At 39.3% G+C, this 24,656-nt stretch overlaps 1 protein-coding gene across 1 annotated transcript in view; it reads right to left on the bottom strand.

The window, feature by feature from the left end:
- Positions 1 to 4,165: 4,165 nt before the first annotated feature.
- The window catches only part of LOC133537847 (aryl hydrocarbon receptor-like), a 93,271-nt gene continuing 72,780 nt past the window's right edge, over positions 4,166 to 24,656 (bottom strand). The window contains exons 6-11 of the mRNA XM_061878917.1: positions 23,986 to 24,119; positions 23,651 to 23,853; positions 23,456 to 23,565; positions 22,816 to 22,957; positions 21,144 to 22,719; positions 4,166 to 18,097 (exon numbers count right to left, since the gene is read on the bottom strand). Of these exons, the coding sequence (XP_061734901.1) occupies positions 17,954 to 18,097; positions 21,144 to 22,719; positions 22,816 to 22,957; positions 23,456 to 23,565; positions 23,651 to 23,853; positions 23,986 to 24,119 (2,309 nt within the window). The 3' untranslated portion in view covers positions 4,166 to 17,953. The remainder of the gene's footprint in view (positions 18,098 to 21,143; positions 22,720 to 22,815; positions 22,958 to 23,455; positions 23,566 to 23,650; positions 23,854 to 23,985; positions 24,120 to 24,656) is intronic.

Below are 24,656 nucleotides of genomic sequence, written 5' to 3'. Positions count from 1 at the left end.
ATTCCGATTCAAAACGATTCTGTATTCATTCAATACATAGAATTTCAGCAGGATCTACCCCAGTCTGCTGACATGCTAGCAGAGTAGTAGATTTTTGTAAAAAAACTTTTATATTTGTTAAGGACAATGTTTTATCAACTGATTGCAATAATGTAAATTTGTTTTAACTATTAAACGAACCAAAAATATGACTTATTTTATCTTTGTGAAAACATTGGACACAGTGTGTTGTCAAGCTTATGCGATGCAAGTGTAAGCCACTGTGACACTATTGTTCTTTTTTTTTTTTTTTTTTTATAAATGTCTAATGATAATGTCAATGAGGGATTTTTAATCACTGCTATGCTGAAATTAGAACTAATATTGATACTGTTGTTGATAATATTCATTTTTGTTTCACTACTTTTGGTTTGTCCTGTGTCGTGTTTGTGTCTCCTCTCAATTGCTCTGTTTATTGCAGTTCTGAGTGTTGCTGGGTCAGGTTTGGTTTTGGAATTGGATTGCATTGTTGTGGTATTGCTGTGTGTTGTTTTGTTGGATTGATAAAATAAAAATAAAAACATTAGATTTCTTTTTTTTTTTAAATGAGAATCGATTCTGAATCCCACAACGTGAGAATCCCGATTCGTATTCGAATCGATTTTTCCTCACACTCCTACTAGATACGCTCCTGCATTTGGTATCATTACAGTGGATGTCAGGTGTAGATCCACCCATGCCATTTGTTTACATTCAGGTGCGCTAGCTTTTGTTAGCGGTGACCTGTTGTATCCTCCTACGGTGTGTAGTGAAGCATGTTTAGCTAAACCCTGTCCTCCAGTGATAATGTTACATGTAATAAAATTACTTTATTTGTCACCATGGAGGCGAGGATTAGTGATTTAGAAGTAGCTAAAACACGGCGGACTGCGGATGGACATTAGCTGTTAACTAGCTAGCCATGTCTTAAAGCACCTCTTCCTTAGAGCGTTTCAGTGTTATAACTTCACATTTATCGTTATTTTTTTAGACTAAAATGCGTCCATTCTCCCTTTTCTGTCTACACACTGTGTCTGCTTGTAAGTACTCTGTGTGAGCGCGCTGCCGAACATAATCCTCTGCTTGTAAAACCAGCAATGTCACGACGTGCCGTCATGCCCGGGAACCCGTTCTTTTCAAAAGGAGTATAGTACCATTTTTGATTCATTAGTACCGCAATACTATACTAGTACCGGTACACCATACAACCCTAACTTACACAATTGTAAAAATACATATTTGTATCTTCTATTACCACCTGAGGTGAACATAGCCCACTTTCAAAGCATTAACAATATTTGTCCATCCAAAGAGAGACAAGACTCAACATGCAGGACAATATTTGGACATTGTTTTTTATGGCATGTTTTAGGTAGCAAAGTTGAGTCATTTTGGAACTGAGTGAGCACAATATGTCCATCATGTCCTCATGTGTCATGTCTTTTAATTTTTTATTTTTTTTTCCGGACTATAATGTGCAATACTGTTATATGTATGTGTGTATACATATTCTTATGTATGCATGTATGCATGTGTGGATATATATACATATATATATATATAGATACATCTCTTCTATCTTTTTTTACTATTTATATACCCATATTGTATATGCAACTTAGGGGATCTGCTCCAATTTTGTTGTTCTTTGAACCCGTTCACTGCAATAATGACAATAAAACTCTATTCTATTCTATTCTCAGTTAAAACCCTTTTTTCCATCGTTGTCAACACACTTCTGCTCTAATGACAATATAGTTCAGTGGTCCCCAACCTCCGGGCCGTGGCCCGATTGGTACCAGGCCGCAGAAAATTATTTTAATATTTTTTCTGGCTTCACGGTGGCAGAGGGGTTAGTGCGTCTGCCTCACAATACGAAGGTCCTGCAGTCCTGGGTTCAAATCCAGGCTCGGGATCTTTCTGTGTGGAGTTTGCATGTTCTCCCCGTGAATGCGTGGGTTCCCTTCGGGTACTCCGGCTTCCTCCCACTTCCAAAGACATGCACCTGGGGATAGGTTGATTGGCAACACTAAATTGGCCCTAGTGTGTGAATGTGGGTGTGAATGTTGTCTATCTGTGTTGGCCCTGCGATGAGGTGGCGACTTGTCCAGGGTGTACCCCACCTTCCGCCCGATTGTAGCTGAGATAGGCGCCAGCGTCCCCCGCGACCCCAAAAGGGAATAAGCGGTAGAAAATGGATGGATATTACTTTTTAAATTTTTTTTATTAAATCAACATAAAACACAAGATACACTTATAATTAGTGCCCCAACCTGAAAACCTCCCTTTTTCATGACAAAGAAACAAAATAAAAAACACAATATATAAAAGCATGGAGGTTTTATTTCCAACTTTTAACAATTAGTGTTAATCCCCCCCACCACCACCAGTAGTCAAAATGTAGTCCTTCATAATCCGGAAGTGCGGCAAATACGGAAGTTAGGAGTTTAAAGAAACAGCGGCGAACACGTACAGTTAAAGTAAAACATACATTTTTTCCCCCACGTATTGTTTGTCTATTTCCGTTCAAAATAAGGTAACTTCACACACAATTACGGCTCACCTTCTTCAATGTGTTTCTTTCCTCGCGTTAGAAAACGCCATTGAGTTTCTTTCCGCCTTGTATCCACATACAGGAAGTCCCTCTTTACGGCGAGCCAATCAGTGGTGACGTTTATAGTGACGTAATCCCCCCCCACCCAACACCCCGTCTCTCCGCACGGTTGCGCTTTATTAGCTTCAGGCTACAACAACATCATTGACATAATTCATGACTTCATCACTTCATTGCTGCCACACAATGTACATCATCACTTTTACTCACCTGTAAGAAATATTTCAGTGATACATATTTCATGAAGTTTGTTCAGTTATTTGAATAATGTTCAAAAACCTGCCCCTCAAAACAACATTACATTGTGGATAAAAGTGTTCTGTCCGGAAAAAAGTAAAAGAGGAGACAAAATATAGTATATATATTTCTTACTTTGTCACAGAAATAAATTAATGCAAATGTAGACGTATAGCCATGAACTGTTTTATTTTTTTTGTCACTAAATAGATACATACCAATTTTTATTGGTATTATCTAATTATATCTATATTATTTCATTTTTATAAATAATTTCATAAGAAAATTTAAAAAAGCAAAATGATTGAATTTTTCCATTTTGATGAATGCATCATTATGATTTATATTTTTCTATTATAGAATGTTTTACGTAAATCTAAATTTTATACAGTATTTTATAGGTTCATTATTTTTCTTTTTGACTGTATATCTTCTGTTTTATTTTCAGACGTGGTTGTGAGATGTATTTAATAAAGTCTTTCTCAGAAGTGTGACAGTGAAAAACCCACATTCTAATACCTCAACTTGTCTGAATCTAATGTATATATATATATATATATATATATATATATATATATATATATATATATATATATATATACACAATAATACAAAAAAAATTTATTAAAAATTGTATTGAAGAAAAATGTATTGGAATTTTTTAATGTTATTTTTTATATTTATAGATAAACATAATTGCACATCATTTTAATGGGTGGGAGAAGGCCTTTAAGTGTTAAATTGGGTGCCTAAACAGAATTTTACTTGGAGCACCCCAATACAAATGTTTTTCACTTTTTAAAATTATTATAATAATTGTATTATAATAATAAAGAATGATAAAAATATAGGCACCTAATGATAATATAAATACATTTAATAAAGTCAAATTGAAATAAGGCAACAAGAGAAGTATCTTACACTTCTCTTTTGTAAAGTAAATCTGAACAGCCGATATGGGCATCTACATCAACTATATGATTTGCCTGAGAAGCTGGACAGGACAAAAAAAATAAATAAATAAAATAAAAATAATAATAATAGTAACAAATTGTTCTCACTTTAAAAAACAAATATTATAATAGTTATATTATTATAATTTAGTAAGCTGCAATAATTTCACCTCAAAATGTTGTGTATATTACTGTAAATGGAAAAACAGTACTGCTGTTTTTATGGTTAAAAAAAATAAGGCAGCTCAGTTGTTAGAATTTTACTGTAAAATTTACATTAGTTTTTTTTACTGTAAATACATTAAAAAAAATGCAACTTTACAGTTAAATTTTAACACCTGAGCTTCCAGTTAAACAACACCGTAGGTTATTACAGTTAAAAAAGAGTACTGGTTTTTTTTCATTTGGAGAAAAATGCTGTTAAAACGACAGTAAATTTCACAATTTTATAATGAAATCTAGTGCTACTTCTACATTGCACAATTAGATGGATAACTTGCTTTGAAATAATTATTATTAGTATTAATTTCTATTTAAAAATGGTTTGAATGTTTGATCATATATTTTTGCATAATTACACAATATTTAAGTTAAAGGCCTACTGAAACCCACTACTACCCACCACGCAGTCTGGTAGTTTATATATCAATGATGAAATATTAACATTGCAACACATGCCAATACGGCCGGGTTAGTTTACTAAATTGCAATTTTAAATTTCCCGCGAAGTATCCTGTTGAAAACGTCGTAGTATGATGACGCGTGATGTCACCGGTGGTAGCGGACATGTTCTTCCAGCACCGATCATGGCTAAAAGTAGTCTGTTTTTCTCGTATAATTACACAGTATTCTGGACATTTGTGTTGCTGAATCTTTTGCAATTTGTTCAATTAATAATGGAGACTACAAAGAAGAAAGATGTTGGTGGAAAGCGGTGTATTGCAGCTGGCTGTAGCAACACAAACACAGCCGGTGTTTCTTTGTTTACATTACATAAGGATGACGGTGAAGCTTTAATATGGAACAAAGCGGTCAAGCGAACATGGTTCTCTACCATATGTCAACCGGCAGGTTTCAGTGAGAAAATTGTGGTAATAAGTCGGCTCTTACCGTAGACATGAGCGGAGCTTGTGTCATTCCTCCTGCAGCTGTCAAAGAGGCAGCTGCGACTTTCTTGGCTCCTCCCTGGTTTCCCTCAGAGAGACTGGCGGTCACCACACCCCTCCGACTTTCAGGTATGACTATTTAATCTCACTAAAACACTAGTAACACGATAAGCAGATAAGGGATTTTACAGAATTATCCTAGTAAATGTGTCTAATAACATCTGAATCGCTCCCATTGCCCTCGTCTTTTTTTTTCTTTCTAGTCCTTCACTCTCACTATCCTCATTCACAAATCTTTCATCCTCGCTCAAATTAATGGGGAAATCGTCGCTTTCTCTGGCCGAATCGCTCTCGCTGCAGGTGGCCATGATTGTAAACAATGTGAGGATGTGAGGAGCTTTACAACCAGTGACGTCACGCAAACATTGTCTGCTACTTCCGGTACAGGCAAGGCTTTTTTATTAGCGACCAAAAGTTGCAAACTTTATCATCGATGTTTTCAATTAAATCCTTTCAGCAAAAATATGGCAATATCGCAAAATAATCAAGTATGACACATAGAATGGACCTGCTATCCCCGTTTATATAAGAAAATCTCATTTCAGTAGGCCTTTAACATATATGTATTGAGAAAAAATTTCTCCCGAAATAGAAAGAAAGAATACATTTAGTAAGAAAAGTTACAGTACTTAATTGATACATATTATTTCCAGGCTTTCAAGGGCCAAATTTGGCCCTCGGGCCTTGAGTTTGACACCTGTGTACCAGAGGGCTGTCATGTGAACATGGTCATGAAGCACAGTCGGCAGATAATGTGGCAATGGTTTATTGATGTTAAAATGCTACACAAAGCACCATTACATGTCGGGGCTCCACATGTCGGTGCATTTTTTCACCCCCCCCAACAACGTGATCACTGAGATCTTTTTTTTTTTTTTTTTTCAATATTATTATTGATGTATTTGCAAGAAGGAAAAGCAGACGTCTGGAAAGGACAAAGAAAACATGGTCGTGTCCTTCCCGCTTTGAGTTTATTATCACAGCCTATACGCTAGAATATCGGCAGTATGGCACCATTTCCAGGCTGTCATAGGTCCGGCCGGTGTTTTGTTGTCCTGGTCAGCACTATTTACACCTCTTTTTTGAAAAACAAAACAAAAAACCACAACAAGCCAAAAAGGGACGAGTGTTTGCCAAAACAGTGCGTGGAACTATAGTGGCGGCAAATCTATGTACACTGTAAATGTCCGAGCTGCGTTATGGATGTATATACACGAAACGTCTTCAATAAGTCACATTAAATAGAGCGAAACACTTCTGATGTAGAAAAGAAAAGAAGAAGAGAGGAAGGACATTTGTGTGTCACATTGGAACATAAAACATAGACATCAAAAAGAACCACCAGCAACAATTCAATCTCTTTTCAGCATCTCCTCACCTCAATTTACGGCCATTTTCCTCAAAAAGAAAGGACAAAAGCGGGAATAGGAAACATTCACGACCGGGTCCGTCCTGCAGGGAATCCTCGCTTTTGGTATTTATTTATGTTTTCCCCCTCTCCTCCGACTGCTGCAAGAACTGTTTTTTTTCCTCCTCCGCGCGGACTGGTTGGCGTCTTACAATCTTTTTATCGGACGCTGCGTCGGACAGGCGTTCATTCACCGGGGCGTTTCCGCCTCACTACTGTGAGAATCCTGCGGGTGACGGACGCATCGAAGGTAAAATACTGATTTAAAAAAAACGTTGCCTATCTTTCACAATCATTATGAGTGACATTTTTTTATTTTTTTTTTGTAGGATTTTAAAGATGATAACAATGCTTGGAAGATGTGGCTAATAAGAGTCACCGTTCTGGACTTCAAAGCCTCTAAAACAGGGGTCTCAAACTCGTTTTCATTGAGGGCCCCATCGCAGTTATGGCTGCCACCAGAGGGCTGCTTGTAACAGTGAATCATTTATGGATTTTCCTCTGCGTTTTATTATTAAATATATATATTTTTACGGACACTGTAAAAAAAAAAATTGTGTATTTCACAGTTAAATTCTGGTCACCGTTTTTTAAATGTAAAATCTACACACTTTTTAAACATTTTATTACAGTAAATGGGAAAAAATTACCCACCGTTCATTTACAATTTTAAAATGGCGCCACAGTTATTTTACCGTAAAATACTGGCAGCTTAGTTGCCAGAATTTTACTGTAAAATTGAAGGTAGTTTTTCCAACATATTACTGTAAATAGAAAAACAGTACCACTGGATTTAAAAAAAAAAAATCTTGCAACTGAGCTGCTAGTTTGTTACTGTAAAATAAATGTGGTATAATGTTTCCATTTACAGCAACAACAACCATAGATTTTACAGTAAAAAAAAAAAAAGAGTGGTGGAGTTTTTTTGAATTTACAATTTTCTATTGAATATGCTGTAAAAAATGTCGTAATTTTACCATAATATCTATTGTCCTTTTTGCAGTGTACTATTTGATGGATAACTTGCTTTAAAACCATAAGTCAAGCAGATATTGAATTATTCATTTTTATTTTGACTAATAAAAACATGTGGAAACTATGGTAATATATTATTTGTTGCAATATTGCAGAATATTAACATTTAAAAGGTATGCAATTTCATGCAGTGCATATATTTATTTTGTCAAATGGAAAAAATAAATACATTTAGTACGAAAAGATCAGGTACTTCATTGATGCATATTTTCCTAAGTGTTTGCGGGCCATTTAAAGTGATGTGACGGCCCAGATACGACCCCCGGGCCTTGAGTTTGACACCTGTGTTCTAAAACAACTTCAAACCCATCCATCAAAGTTTTATATACACACTGCAAGTATATATATAATGTAGTAACAGACACCTCCATAACAATATGTCATATGTACAATACTTACCATATTTTGGTCATTCTAATCATTGCCTGAAGTAATTCATGGGCACATTTATTTCCGTTTCCATAGCAACTCACTTCCTACGTCTGGCATCAAACGAGCGTTCCTACTTTCAGAAACAAACGCAATTGTTTTTTCATCATGGCAGACGAAGACGACTATTTTTGGACAACATGAGGATTCACAACCTTATCTTTCTGAAGCTGAATATACTGAGGATGAACTGCTGCTTCTAGAAGTGAGCACGAAGGAAGGGTGAGACGTTGGAGCAGACGGAAGCCAGGGGAGTGATGTAAAAGTGACTTTGGCGCTATGAATGTGGAATTTAAAGCCAAGGTTTTTTAGACATAAATGGAGTGCTTACCCAAATCAACAACAAAAAAAGTGCTTACGCTCGCTGGCTAGCTGTGTAGAAACAAAACATGAAATAATACTTTACAGATACTGTAAAATGATTGTTCATGTTTTTCACTCAGTACAGATTGGTGTCCTATCACAGTGTTGTGCATTACAAACTCAAACGACTTTCGTGTTGAAGTAGAAGCTAGCTTATCGCTTTCCGTAGCAACTCACTTCCTACTTCCGGAGACAAACGCAAGTGTGTTCTAATCATGGCAGACTTGATAACCTACAACAAAGACAACTATTTTTGTGATAAAACGAGGATTCACAACCTTATCTTTTTGAAGCTGAATATATTGAGGATGAACTGCTACTTCTAGAAGCCATCACGAAGATAAAGGAAGACATTGGAGCAGACGGAAGCCGGGAGAATGAGGTGTAAGTGACTTTGGCGCTATGAATGTGGAATTAAAAGCCAACCTATTTTGACATATATGGAGTGCTTTCCCAGATAAACGGAGGAAAAACAGTATACACGCCATTTGGCTAACTGTGTACAAACAAAACATGTAATAATACTTTACAGATACTGTAATATAATTGTTCATGTTTTTCACTCAGTACAGATTGGTGTCTAATCACAGTGTTGTGCATTACAAACTCAAACACGTTTCGTGTTGACGTAGAAGCGAGCTTATCTCTTTCTATAGCAACGCACTTCCTACTTCTGGCAACAAACGAGTGTCCATACTTCCGGAAACATATGCAAGTGTGTTCTCATCATGATTGACATGGTAACAGGCAATGAAGACAAAATGAGTATTCACAACCTTATCTTTTTGAAGTTGAATATACTGAGGATGTACTGTTGCTTCCTGAAGCGAGCATGACGGATGGGTGAGACGTTGGAGCAGACAGAAGCTGAGTGAGTGATATAAATGTGGAATTTAAAGCCAAGCTATTTCGAAATAAATGGAGTGCTTACCCAAATAAACAGGGGTAAAAACAGTACATACGCTGTCTGGCTAGCTGTGTACAAAAAAAAACAACATGAAATAATACTTTACAGATACTGTAATGTGATTGTTCATTTTTTCCAGTCAGTACAGCTTGGTGTCCAATCACATTGTGTTGTGCATTACAAACTCAAACACGTTTCGTGTTGACGTAGAAGCTAGCTTATCTCTATCCGTAGCTAGCTTGTACGGCTAATACCGTATCATGCTGAAGCGTTAATACGCTAGAAAAATAATTACTACAATTTGGTTATTATACAGGTTACACAACATCCAAGATACAACAGTCCCAGTGAGAGCGGCCATTGTAAAGTCACTTTTACCATGTTTGTGTTTTTGTCGATGAAGCGTTCAGCACTAGAGCCACATGTTGGTTAAAATCTGCTTCTTATTGAAAGCTCATCCTCCGTATACTCAGACTCCGAAAGATAAAGTTGTGGGTCATCAGGAGTCGTCCTGTGCTCTCACGAAGTCTGCCACACTTAGTAGTCGTAGTCGTCCTTGACGAACCTAGCCTTCATTGTTATGCGCTCCGTAGAAGTTACGTAATATTGTTAAAATGAGAAAAATACTGTAATACTGACTTATACTGTATCTGTTACTACATAATTAAAACCTGGTTGGAGCTTTTTTGATTATTTTATCTGCAAAATAATTGGCATTGTTAGCCGCCTCGTGTTAGGAGTTTATTTCCTATTTAGAACAAACAGTAAAGGCAAAGACTTGCGTTCCAGTCGCACATAAGAATTGTGGACGATGGGCAAAATTAAATCTTTAAAAATGCAGTTTTTCTTCTTAGAGCTAACCCGAAGTTTAACGTGTCCCAAATAAAACATTCTTTCAAAAAATGTGTCTCAAAAGTCGCAAACTTGTGTAACGCCCTCGTCATTTCAAATGAATCCAAGAGCTTAACTTATTTTTATGCTTGCGACCGTTTAAAAAGTGACAACATGCGAGTAAAAACGTTGCTCTTATTATCTCCACGGTTTGACTCTGGAACTTGGAATGGGTATCGTTCACATTTGGACCCAAACGGCACCAATTCCCGACACCCGGGAATGGATACTGGTACTCAACGGTGCCATTATTCGGTGCTTAATAAATTCATTGTTTGATAATAAAATAGCATTTTTTTAAGTGACATTTAAAAATGAGCTGATTATGATAACTGTTCTATCCATGAAGCTAAATGTGTTATGTTGCGCCTTACAAAGTGTTTATACTGTAAGTATTGCACATATTGCACCCCAGCTGTATGATCGTAACATTCATCTTAGTTGTTGTTTTCATTACCAAATTTGGAGGTGTTGAAATCGCCATGAGAAATTGCTAATGCTAATCAGTAGGACGTGTATGGAAAATCCGATGTAAATTAGCATCAAGCTAGCTCATTTTGGAAGAGCGGAGCCTTACTTTACGTTTGAGTGTTTTCTACCAAGTTGAAATTTGCAACATTACTGAGAGGGAGTTTGGCTGTGTCCGCTCTCAGTGCTGCTGGAGTGATTGTTTACTTTGTCCGGTGTTGAGTCTGCAACCGGACGCGAGGTCACGTGCAACAGAAGTATCGATATATGGCACCGTTTGATTTTACGTGAATCGATACCCGGTAGTACCGAAGGAATTGTACGTGTGAGACGACCCAGCCGCCAACACATAATCACAGCAAACCGTGAATAAATATAGACACGATAAAACAGGGGTGTCCAAAGTGCCGTCCGGGGGACATTTTGAGCCCACAGCTTGTTTTTTTTTAGCGGTCTTGAATTGATTATTAATGAGATACATTATTTGATATCCTGCGATGACGTGGCGACTTGTCCATGGTGTACACCGCCTTACGCCCGATTGTAGTTGAGATAGGCACCAGCGCCTCCCGCGACCCCAAAGGGGAATAAGCGGTAGAAAATGGATAGATGGATGGATTATTTGATATTATGAGGGTGCAGGAGAAGTATCGGACCGATCATTCACTAATAAAGCCGGACAAACGATTGAAAAAACAAACACACAAAGTTTGTGCTAGCTTGAAGTCCAAGCTAAAAGCTAAAAGGTGACATAGCTCGTGATATCGATAAAATTACCCGTACTTTGTGTAGGCGGGCTGGGGTAAGCACATTGTGGATTTTGCTGCCTGGCTTCATCTTGGAAGTATGCTGTATCAAAAACTAGGATTTTTGGGTATAACATACAAAATATTGTAAAGAGCTAGCATAAATGTTAAAATGCTAACATTATAACTTTCCTAAACTGGCGCCAAGTGTAAAAATCTATGATTTTTAAGCATCAACATACAAAATGGTCTAAAAAGGTAGCATAAAATGTTAACAGGCTAATATTGCCATGTTAATATAAGAGACGTTAGCATACTTCTAAGATGGCGGCAAGAATCAAAAGCTATCATTTTTTTGGTATAAACATACAAAATTATCTAAAAAGCTTGCTTAAAATGTTAGCATGCTAACATTAGCATGTTAATATAAGAGTCGTTAGCATAGTTGTAAGATGGCACCAAAAATCTATGTTAAAATGCGAATATAAAAGACGTTAGCATACTTCTAAGATGTATGAAAATCTAGGATTTTTAGGTATAAACATACAAAATGATATACAGACCGATCATAAAATGTTAGAATACTAACGTTAGCATGTACTTTGTGTAGGGGGGCTAGGGTAAGCAAATCGTGGATTTTGCTGCCTGGCTTCATCTTGGAAGTATGCTGTATCAAAAACTAGGATTTTTGGGTATAAACATACAAAATATTGTAAAGAGCTAGCATAAATGTTAAAATGCTAACATTATCATTTTCCTAACCTGGCGCTAAGTGTAAAAATCTATTATTTTTAGGCTAAAACATACAAAATGATCTAAAAAGGTAGCATAAAATGTTAACAGGCTAATATTGCCATGTTAATATAAGAGACGTTAGCATACTTCTAAAATGGCGCCAGGTATCAAAAGCTATGATATTTTTGGAGTAAATATACAAAATTATCCAAAACCTTGCTTAAGATGTTAGGATGCTAACATTAGCATGTAATATAAGAGTCTTTAGCATAGTTCTAAGATGGCACCAAATATCAAAATCTATGATTTTTAGGTATAAACATACAAAATGATATACAGACCTATCATAAAATGTTAGAATACTAACGTTAGCATGTACTTTGTGTAGGTGGGCTAGGGTAAGCAAATCGTGGATTTTGATACTTCGTGCCATTTTAGAAGTATGTCAACATTTCTGATATTTGCATGCTAATGTTAGCGTTCTCACGTTTTATGCTAGCTCTTTCCATAATTTTATATGTTTATACGCAAAAATCATAGATTTTGATACTTGGCACTATCTTAGGAAATTGCTAACGTCTCTTATATTAACATGCTAATGTTAGCATGCTAACATTTTAAGCAAGCTTTTTAGATAATTTTGTATGTTTACACCAAAAAAATTATAGACTTTGATACTCTGCGCCATCTTAGAAATATGCTAATGTCTCTTATATTAGCATCTTAATATTGTATGCTACCTTTCTAGATAATTTTTTAAGTTTATCATAGTTTTTCAAACTTGGCGCCAGTTTAGAAAAATGCTAAAGTCTCCTATATTAGCATGCTATTGTTAGAATTCTAATATTTTAAGCTAATTCTTTACATCATATTTTAATTTTATACCAAAAAATCATAGATTTTGATACATCTTAGAAGTTTGCCAACATTTTTTATATATTAGCATTTTAACATTGTATGCTACCTTTGTATATCAGTTTGTAGGTTTATGACTAAAAATCATATTTTTTCAAACTTGGAGGCAGCCTTGAAAAATGCAAAATTCTCTTATATAAGCATGCCAATGAGAGCATTCTAACATTTTAATATAGTTCTTTGCATCATTTTGTAATTTTATACCAAAATAATCATATATTTTGATACTGTATGCTAACATATTTTATATTAGCATACTTAGCATTAGAATGCTAATGTTGGTATGGATTATTCTGAATACACCTGCAAAACAGGGAGCACAAGCATTGTGCTGAAAGATACAAGCGTCCCATCAGCGGACATTGTAAAGTCACTCTTTCGATGATCTGCTTAGCGCACAGCTTCTAAAACTTGTTTGCTCATCCTCCGTATCTTTAGGCTCCAAAAGGTAATGTTCTGGGTCATCATTTGTGCGGAAGTCGTGGTCGTTGGCTGTCATGAAATCTGCCGCGATTAGTCGTTGTAGTTGACGGAATTAGTATTCATTGTTACGCACTCTGTAGAAGTTACAGTAATGTTTTTAAAATTAGAAGAATAGTGACTTAAACTGTATACTGTGTCTGTTAATACGTACTAGCAGTATGTAAATAAGACCTTGTTGGTTTTTTTTTCTATGACTTAATAGGGTTTTATCTGCAAAATAGACGAATCGAAAACTTGCATTGTTAGCCACCTCTTACTAGCAGTTTTTTATCATTCAAAACGCAAAGTGAAGTGAATTATTTTTCCTCGGAAGAAAACGGAAATTGAAAAACGGTGTACATTTGATTTATTCTTAAATACATAGAAAATAAAAATAAAAATGTTCACATTTAAAACTTTTTTTTACATTTATTTTTTTATTTTACGTATGTCATAATTATATCACCAATTATCAATTTCGACCGATTCAAAACATCGCCCAGCCCAAGTAGAAAATGTATCCCCGATATTGTCATGATGATTTGAATTGTGTGGACACCCCTGTCCTAAATCAAGTCAGTGGCCCCAAATGCTTTTTGACTTCTGCACCCCGGAGGTTGGCGGCGATCGACATGGTGGAGAAGAAATGCGTACATGGAGTGAGGAGGGTTTGTGCTTGCGAGGAGTTAGCATCTCGACACGACCGCCAGAAGAAGAGAGTTAGTTACCGTCGGAGCAGAGCATCTCCGAATAAAGTGCGGGGTATTGTCCAAAAACCTTTAATCTCATGTTGACCGCTCAACAAGGAAGCCGCGTGAAGGGCTACATTCTTGTCGCGTCGACGCAAAGGAGCCGAAGAGTCCCTGGGCCGAGAGAACGCTCGCTTTTGATGATCAGCTGCACCTCCGCTAAGAAGATTATGGATTCATGGCGCCTTGTTTGCACACAGGATTATGAAAAAACTGCTGAGCCAATTGGCACTGTACAGCCGTTAATTGGTTAATTGGTTTCCTGACTGTGCTCAATGAATTTCCATTTAATTATGACACAAATATGTTCATAGCTGAAGCATAAAAAAACCTTTACCCTCCTTTAATCCAGTGCTTCTCAAATGGCACCCCCGAGGGTGTGGGGGCTAAGAGTCAAGGAACTTCCAATATTAGTGTCTTTTTTCATTTTTGATGGATATACAAGGCTGCAGCTCGGTGGCAGCATTGCTCAAATTAATCAACAGGCTGAGCAAGTATATTTGTTGTGCTAAAACATGCGTGTATACATGCATGAGGTTGGGTCGTGGGGGCAGCAGCCTAAAAAGAGAAGCCCAGACTTCTCTCTCCCCAGCCACTTTGTCCAGCTCCTCCCAGGCCAGCATAGTCTTCCCAACGTGTCCTCGGTCTTTCCTGTGGCCTCCTACCGGCCGAACGTACCCTAAACACCTCCCTAGGGAGGCGTTCGGGTGGCATCCTGACCAGATGCCCGAACCACCTCATCTGGCTCCTCTCTATGTGGAGGAGCAGCGGCTTTACTCTGAGTTCCTCCCGGATGCCAGAGTTTCTCACCCTATCTCTAAGGGAGAGACCCACCCCCGGCGGAGGAAACTAATTTCGGCCGCTTGTACCCGTAATCTTGTCCTTTGGGTCATAACCCAATGCTTATGACCATAGCTGAGGATGGGAACGTAGATCGACCGATAAATTGAGAGCTTTGCCTTCCGGCTCAGCTCCTTCTTTATACCACAACGGATCGATACAGCGTTCGCATTACTGAAGACGCTGCGCCGATCCACCTTTCACGATCCACTCTTCCCTTACTCGTGAACAAGTCTCCGAGCTACTTGAACTCCTCCACTTGGGGCAAGATCTCCTCCCACAACCCAAAAATGGAATTCCACCCTTTACAGGGCGAGAACCATGGACTTGGACTTGGACTTGGAGATGTTGATTCTCATCTCAGTTGCTTCACACTCGGCTGCGAACCGATCCAATGAGAGCTGAAGATCCTGGCCAGATGAAGCCATCAGGACTGCATCATCTGCAAATAGCAAAGACCTAATCCTGCAGTCACCAAACCGGATCATCTCAACGCCCTGACTGCGTGTACGAATTCTGTCCATAAAAGTTATGAAGAGAATTGGTGACAAAGGACAGCCTTGGTGAGGTGAGAAAACAAGAATATTCAGCTAGGTGGCATGTAAGTGCTAGTGCCAGCAACTCATAGAGTGGTTTGCACAGACAAATAAATAAATATGATCAGGTTCTCAATCGTGTTTCAATTTTGGGGGGGCGTGAAAAAACAAGAAACAAGTCTTCAGCTATGTAGCATGGAGACGCTTGTGCCAGCAACTCATACAACGGTTTGTACTAATGAATAAATAAATATTATCAGGTTCTCAATTGCATTTCTATTTTGGGGTGGGGAGCGTGAGAACACAATACACAAGTCTTTATCTAGGTGGCATGTAGGTGACAGTGCCAGCAACTCATAGAGCGGTTTGTAGGAATAAATGCATGGCAAAATATTATCAGGTTCTTAATCGTATTTTGATTTTGGGGGGGCGTGAGAAAACACGACACAAGTCTGAAGCTAGGTGGCAAGTATGTGTTGGTGCCAGCAACTCATAGAGTGGTTTGTACGGATGAATAAATAAATATTATCAGGTTCTTAATCGTATTTCAATTTAGGGGGGGCGTGGGAAAACAAAAAACAAGTCTTCAGCTATGTAGCATGGAGATGCTTGTGCCAGAAACTCATACAACGGTTTGTACGAATGAATAAATAAATATTATCAGGTTCTTAATCGTATTTCAATTTAGGGGTGGCGTGGGAAAACAACACACACGTCTTCAGCAAGGTGGCATGTAAGTGCTAGTGCCAGCAACTCATAGAGTGGTTTGCACAGACAAATAAATAAATATGATCAGGTTCTCAATCGTATTTCAATTTTGGGGGTGTGTGAAAAAACAAAAAACAAGTCTTCAGCTATGTATCATGGAGATGCTTGTGCCAGAAACTCATACAACGGTTTGTACGAATGAATAAATAAATATTATCAGGTTCTCAATCGTATTTCTATTTGCGGGAGGGGGGCGCGAGAACACAATACACAAGTCTTTATCTAAGTGGCATGTAGGTGACAGTGCCAGCAACTCATAGAGCGGTTTGTAGGAATAAATACATGGGTCAATATTATCAGGTTCTTAATCATATTTTTGATTTAGGGGGTCGTGAGAAAACACGACACAAGTCTTCAGCTAGGTGGCAAGTATGTGTTGGTGCCAGCAACTCAAAGAGCGGTTTGTGCGGATGAATAAATGGAAAAATATTATCAAGTTCTTAATCGTATTTCAATTTAGGGGGGGCGTGGGAAAACAAGACACACGTCTTCAGCAAGGTGGCATGTAAGTACTAGTGCCAGCAACTCATAGAACGGTTTGTACGAATGAATAAATAAATATTATCAGGTTCTTAATGGTATTTGTATTTGAGGGTGTGTGTGTGGGGGGGGGAAGAACACAATACACAAGTCCCTATCCAGGTGGCATGTAGGTGCCAGTGCCAGCAACTCAGAGTGGTTTGTACGGATGAATAAATGGAAAAATATTATCAAGTTCTTAATCGTATTTCAATTTAGGGGGGGGCGTGGGAAAACAAGACACACATCTTCAGCAAGGTGGCATGTAAGTGCTAGTGCCAACAACTCATAGAGTGGCTTGTAGGAATAAATACTTGGAAAAATATTATCAGGTTCTTAATCTTATTTTGATTTGGGGGGGCGTGAGAAAACAAGACACAAGTCTTCAACTGGGTGGCAAGTATGTGTTGGTGGCAGCAACTCATAGAGTGGTTTGTACGGATGGATAAATGGAAAAATATTATCAAGTTCTTAATCCTAATTTAATTTAGGGGGGGCGTGGGAAAACAAGACACAAGCCTTCAACAAAGTGGCATGTAGGTGCTAGTGCCAAAAACTCAAAGTTTGGTTTGTAGGAATAAATAAATAAATACATAGTATCAGATTCTCAATCCTATTTAAATTTAGTGGGAGGGGGCGTGGAAAAAAACAATTGAGAAGCACTGGTGTAGACCAAGGAAGGACCTCTTACACTTCACTAATATTATGATGGAACAACAACTCGAACGTTACCGAGTGTGGTGCAAACCATCAAAAGCGAGCGTACGTTACGTTCGTATCGGATGGAGTTCTTCGACTGTACCTAATGAAGTGACCGGTGGACATGTTTGACGCGAGTCACGTCAAAGTTGCATTTAGTGCTCAAATTCCTTTTTCCGCTCGAGTATCTGTACATTCATGAAGTGCAGACAAACACATTGGTTGGTCTGCCACTCCATCACTACATGGAAGAAAACCCTGAATTTGTGGTCACCGTAACTCAAAGGTTGGACTTGGATGTCCTCCTGGACATGGTGAGCATCTTGACTGCATTGGAAGTAAACAAAGGACTCTTATGATAACACCACTCACGACACAAAAAGAAAGATAAAAAAGAGGGTTGCGTGTGTAATTCGGCGTGTTTGTCGTCTTATCTGCACGTAATAAGGCTGCTCCGCTCATCCTGTGCCTCTGGGCCGCCTGCAGGCCGGCTGCTCAGAGGTAGAAGCCGGGGGCGGGCGGGTCAGGGAGGCCCGACAGAGTGTCGGGGCGGGGCATCTGGGCAGCGGGGGGCGCCGTGCCGTTCCCGTTGGGCACGGCCGGGTAAGTAGCGGTTGACTGGATGCAGCCGTTCTCCATCTGCGCGGTCCAAAAAGAAGACAGGAAGTGATGTCACGCAATAATGTCAGATGTCCCTATACTCCAAAGAAAATATTCTAACGACCCGCGGCATAATCGTTGGCATTCTAATATTAGCATGCAAATCTTTTTGCCTATTTTACATGTGTAGACCACAGCGTCAAATGATTTGTTATTTGACAAATGATACCTGTTAGCATGCCAACGTTAATTTCTCAACTAATTTTATAGGTATACACCTTCAGTCATATTTTGGTATTTCAAACAAGCTAACGTTAGCAGGCTAGCATTTTAAACATCTCAGAGTAATATATTTTCATACTTGACGAACGTCATAGTTAGCATTTTAGCATGCTAATATTATCAAGATTGTTCTTTTTAGCTAATTCAAAAAGTATACACTTCACTAACATATATGTTGTTATTTTCCTAATGCTGACTGAAAGCATGCTCTTGTTAGCATGTTAACATATTATGGTAAGCATTATAGCTGTTTTCCTAATTTTACAAGTGCAAACCAACACTTTAAATGTTTTGTTACATGATGAACGAGACCTGTTAGCATGCTAACATTAGTATGCCAGTTTTAATGGTGTACATGGTAGACATATTTTGGTAGTTGAAGGAAGATAACGTTAGCAGGCTAGCATGTTAAACATCTCAGAGTAATATGTTTTCGTACCTGACAAATGTCATAGTTAGCATTTTAGCATGCTAATATTAGCAAGATTGTTTTTTTTAGCTAATTCAAAAAGTATACACTTCACTAACATATATGTTGTTATTTTCGTAATGCTGACTGAAAGCATGCTCTTGTTAGCATGTTAACATATTATGGTAAGCATTATAGCAGTTTTCCTAATTTTACAAGTGCAAACCAACACATTAAATGTTTTGTTACATGACAAATGAGACCTGTTAGCATGCTAACATTAGTATGACAGCTTTAATGGTGTACATGGTAGACATATTTTGGTAGTTGAAGGAAGATAACGTTAGCAGGCTAGCATTTTAAGATCATTCTTTAGGTACACACCTCAGAGTAATATACTTTGTTACTTGACGTGTGTTACAGTTAGCCTTTTAGCATGCTTACAATAGCATGCTGGATTTTTTTAAAGCTATTTTAGCAGATATATACGTCACTGTCACATATTTTGGTATTTTCCTAATGCTAACTGTAAGCATGATATTGTTAAAATGTTAACATAGTTCTGTTAGCATGATAGCTTTTCTGCTAATTTTACAGGTATACACCACAGCGTAAAATTTTTTGTTACTTGACAAATGATACCTGTTAGTATGTTATTTTTTGTTGTTGTTTTTGGTAGGTTAACACCTCAGTCCTATTTGGTCGTTGATGCAAGCTAAAGTTAACAGGATAGCATTTCAAACACATGTTACAGGTACACACCTCAGAGTAAAACATTTTGGTACTTGACACATGTTAGAGTTAGCTGTTTAGCATGTTAACATTACGTATGCTAGATTTGTTTGCTAATTTAGCAGATACAGACCTCAGCGTCAAATGTTTTGTTAGATGGCGAATAAAACCTGTTAAGATGTTAATGTTAATATGCTAGCTTTTTTTTTTAAGGTAATTTTGGAGGTCATATTTTGTTAGTTGATGCAAGCTAACATTAGCAGGCTAGCATTTAAAAATACTATCAGGTACACACCTCAGAGTAAAATATTTTAGTACTTTACATATTACAGCATACTAACTTTAGCATGCTAAATTAAAAATTTTTTTTTTAGCCAATTTAGCAGGTTAACAGTTCACCTCAGTGTTATATATTTTGGTATTGTATAAATAGTATTTGGTATATGCTAGTGCGATGAGGTAGAGACTTTTCCAGGGTGTAGCCCGCCTTCTGCTCGATTGTAGCTGAGATAGGCTCCAGCGTCCCCTGCCACCGAGAAGGGAATAAGTGGTAGGAAATGGATGGATGAATGGTATATGCTAGTGTTGTTATGTTAGTATAACACTGTTAGCATGCTATCTTCTTTTTTTTTTAAGCTCATTTTGCAAATTTTTTGTTACGTGACGCTATCTGGCCAACATGCTAACTGTTAGCATTTCAGTTCAGCTTCTGTTCTTCAGCATTCACACAACATTTTTACAGTTAACCTCAGTGTCATATATTTTGGTATTTCACTTATGCTAACTGTAAGCATGCTATTGTCAGTATGTTAGCATAATAGTGTTAGCATGCTATCTTTTTTTTCCAGCTCATTTTGCTCATGTTGTTGTTACTTGAGCCTGTCTGGCCAGCCAGTTCAGCTTTGGCTCTTCAGCATTCACACAAAATTTCTATTGAAATAGCATTTTCTAGTATTTTTTTTTCAACCACCATAACTTTTTGTAATATTTTGGCCTCCTCAGTATGTTGGTCAGAGTGTGGAAAAGTACGAAAAATGGCTAGCAGTATCTCTAATAATGCAGTCTAGTTCAGGGATGCATTGACATTGTCAAGTTAATGAATATGATTTACTGATCATTGATCAGTACTGTAACAGATACATTCCACCACATTTTTTGTCTTCTTTTATGTAAACGACATTCCAATGTTGTGTGTTTGTAACCGGGGTGTCACTCAACTGTAATTATTTCATACTTGTTCATTTTGACAAATGTGCTGTTTTACACTGCACTTGTTCAATCATTATTACGTATATCTAGCTTGTGTGCTATTGTGCGCTTTGCTGTCGTGGAGCTGCTCGCTCCGAGTAGCCAATAGGCTAGCACAGTTGTTGTCAAACTTTTTTCACCAAATATCCCCTCAGAAAAAACTCTGCTCTCCAAGTGCCACCGTAATAAACAACATGAAAATACAGTAGTGTGGTAGGCTTAAGTATTCATTAACCTCTTCAGTTTTGATGAAATTATAACCTTATTCCATCAAAGATGCAAACAGACGTAATTCACCTTAAACCTGTCTTGCTTCAAAACGTTTAACAATATCTCAAATGACTGAGGAAACACGGGTAGATACATTGTGGTCATCTACAGTTAAAAGACCATACTATGACAAAAGGTCCTTACCTTGGCATCGGGAGGCATGTCTGAAGTCGCCATACCGTAATGGTCCAGCTGCCGACAGGGTTTGCCCACCGCCAGGATTTGCTCCAGCGAGGCGTTGGGGGGTGCACACTGGGACAGGCTGGAGATTACCTGAGCCAGAGGAACCGGTATGGGCTCCTGCTGCCGCTTGTGGGTAATCCCCTGGAGAGACGAAACCGCCGACTCGGCCCGGTGCTGAAGCGAGCCGCTCCCGAACAAACCGCTGCCGTTGATAGGGTAATCCGAATTGTCAAGGTCGGGCATGGTGTAATCCATGCGGGAATCTAACGACGTGTCTGCGAGCAGTTTTTGGCTGTTGTCAAGGCAGTGACCCAGATCCTCGCTGAAGCCAAAGTCCTGCCACTGAGATTTTACCGCTGACTGGTCCGTACTGGAAATGCTGCAGAGTCCGTTGAGGCTGGCTGCTTTCTGTTTGGCATGGCACTGCTGCGAAAGCCGGTTCTGCGTCAGGGGCTGCTGAAGGTAGCTCTGATGTAGCTCTCCGTCCCGTTCCGTGGTCTTGCCATTGAAAACAGTCTGCTGAGAGTTCATGTGTTCCATTTGCATCCCTGCATTCAAGAGAATGTCCTGAGCTAGCCATTGTCCATTGGGAGCAGGTTCAGCGTGCCCCAGCACGTCTCCATTGACCATTGTGTTGGCCATGTGGTCGCTCTGTTGGACCCAGTCACTGACCCCTTTACCTGGGCACATGCTGAGGTGCTTTTGCATTTGCTGGGACAACTGGACTATGGGAGCCTTCCCCATCAGAGGGGGCTTCTGGAAAGGAAACTGCATTTTCACATTTGCTTCAGAGGTGAGAGTGCTTCCGGGTACTGACATTGTTGTTGCACTCACTGGGGGATTACAGGGAGGTGCCTGTCCTACCTGGTCCGAAGAATCAGTCTTTCCTTCAATTGAGTCGTAGATGTATGAAAGAATTTCCTCATTTGTTAGCAGGTCGTCCAAGGTGGGCACACGCTCCGGGTCGATTTCGACTCGGATCATCCGCTCATCCAACAGGAGAAGCTCCAAATCCTCTGCGCTCAGCCCCAGACCCTCAAGAGCTCCAAACAGCTCTCCATTTGAACAGCTGGCATCCTCTGCATCCATGACCCCTTGGCCTTCCAGGGAGAGAGAGTCAAGGGTAGCCAGCAGCGGGTCAAAGCTAGTGCTTGGTTCTGTGATACTTGGATCCACGTCGCCATTGCTCGGAGTGTCCCAGGTTCTGTGCAAGCTTGAGGATTTGGACTCAGAGAAGCCCATTTGGTCTCCAAAGAAGCTGTTATGAAAGGACATTTTGGGCTCCAGGGCAGCCTGGCAAACGTACACCGACTCATCCTGACTCATGAGGGCCCCCAAGAGCGAGCTTGGATCCAGACCATCCCTCAACAGCCTTTCAGTCCGACTTTTCTTTGACTTACTACCGTTCTTCTCAGAAACACCATCTCTGAACCCCGCGATGGGGTGGTTGGACTGGTAGAGCAAGGCCTCGCCTGTAGCGTACGTAAAGGGTAAATGCATGGAGCGTTTACGCAAGTGTTCTCCTCCCTCTTCATCCCTACACGAAAAAAAAACAAGATTATTGCCAAAACCTGGTCAATGAAATCAGATGTTTTATAGTCTCCTTATTTTGAGTAACAACTCAGAGACATACAAAAGGGGCCTCTGGGTGGCGATGATGTAGTCTGGTTTGCCGTTTTTGTAAACCAGTCGAGCGTTAGCCTGCACCCATTTCCAGAGATTCTCCTTGGTGAGCAGCCTGAACACGGTCAGTCCACTCTCCCCAGTCTTCATCACTGCAACAGAAACAGTTGGAATGTTGCTGCACCTTCAAAAATTACCCTTGGGGATCAAATAAGTTTGTCAAAGTCTGGTCCTTGCAGGACAGTGTCCTTTCATGGTCGGCCTATCAAGTTTGTTTTCCATACGGACTTGAAGTCCAGTGACCCGTGACTGTGCTGGGGAGAGTAACATATCTGTTAGGCATTTGTCCTCACAATGTTTGAGCGCTGGGTCATCTGCGATGCTTTGCTTATGCAGTGGATTTGTAGACCCCCCCCCCCCCCCCCCTCCCTCCCCTCCCAGCTTCTTCTTTGGCATCTCTTCAGTTTTATTTAATCTGCTCCGTAATCCCCCGGGATTACGAGCAAAAGCTGTCTTAACTCTGACTGGGTTGGACCAGGCACCCTCAACTTTTTTTGAACAGGATTCCGTTCAAAATAGCAAACTGGATCATAAATTTGAATGTTCAAGGTTCTGTTGATTCTATTGTACTGAAATTAAACAAAACTTACTTCTGACGTGATTCTCTGCACAGTACAACATATCTGCGGCATGGATGAACTGATAACCGGATCCTCGTACCCGCAGTTCAGCCTCTGTGTAGCCCAGGACGATTTTACCCCTGAAAAAACAAATAGTCCACATGACTCTTTTTATATAAATTTCAGTATATCAAAATCGAGAACCAGAACAAATTCTGCGCATACTTGGCGTCACAGGCCAACGGCGTGAAGTCCAATTTGTGCTTGGTTCGGAAGATCATGTTCTTGGTCCTGATCTCCAGGATGGATGGAGGCTGAAGAGGAGTCGCAATGGCGAATAGGGCAAGCTGCGGCGGTGCCTTTCCTCCGTTTTCTTGACGCTGGTTTTGCCCGTGTAGAAACTTTAGCCTGCCTTGGAAGTTCAGAGCCTGTCAAGAAGAACCAGAAAGTGTAAATGGAGCGAGAGTCTGTTGTGCAACAAAACCCAGCAAGGTTTTCCTGACAAGATACCAAAACCGCTGGAACTTTAGACCATGAATTCAGCATTCAACAAAACGTACCAGAAAGCCAGACGAGTTGTCCAGGAGACAGCGAAAGCGGCACACAAAGCTCCTCTCAAGGAAGGATGAGTTCTCTGGAGGAAGCTGTTCAGGCTTGTAGGTGACCAAAGACGAGCTGCTGTCCGGTTCTATCTCTGTAAATTCGAAGCCAAATAGTGACCAACAACGCTGACGCTTATTTTAAGTTTAGTTTGACAAGTCAACAACTAATAAAGGGGAACTATTTTGTTCCGGTTGGGTGTGAATTATTCAGGACATTGTCTTCCATGTGCAGCTCATACCAGTTCGACCCCCAAAAAACAAGATCCCATACAAACTGTAATAAATCCTACAAACGTCCGCTTGTATAAGATCTTTCAGTTATCTTGGTCGCTTTGCATAAGTCATGTTCTTCACAAAATTACACATTCCTATTTGGGAATTTCCCAGACGTTTGCTGCAATTGCGGCGCTTTCAGTTCACCAACCGTTTGAGGGTTGTGCTGGTACACATTATCCTCAAGATAAACCCACAGATAAAAACTGTGTCGTCCCATTAATACCCAAACCGTCCTCAGCACTGCCACATAGCCCTCCTTAGTTTGAGGTCTTTCCCGTTTGTCTTCGAACCAATATTGACCAATGAGGACAATTCTTCTACCTGTACCTCAATAAACAATATTTGTGCAGTTG

This window comes from Nerophis ophidion, linkage group LG19 (assembly GCF_033978795.1).
Source record: "Nerophis ophidion isolate RoL-2023_Sa linkage group LG19, RoL_Noph_v1.0, whole genome shotgun sequence".
Lineage (NCBI taxonomy): Eukaryota > Metazoa > Chordata > Actinopteri > Syngnathiformes > Syngnathidae > Nerophis > Nerophis ophidion.
Note: the sequence above shows the minus strand (reverse complement) of the source record. Positions and strands in the feature narration are given on the sequence as shown.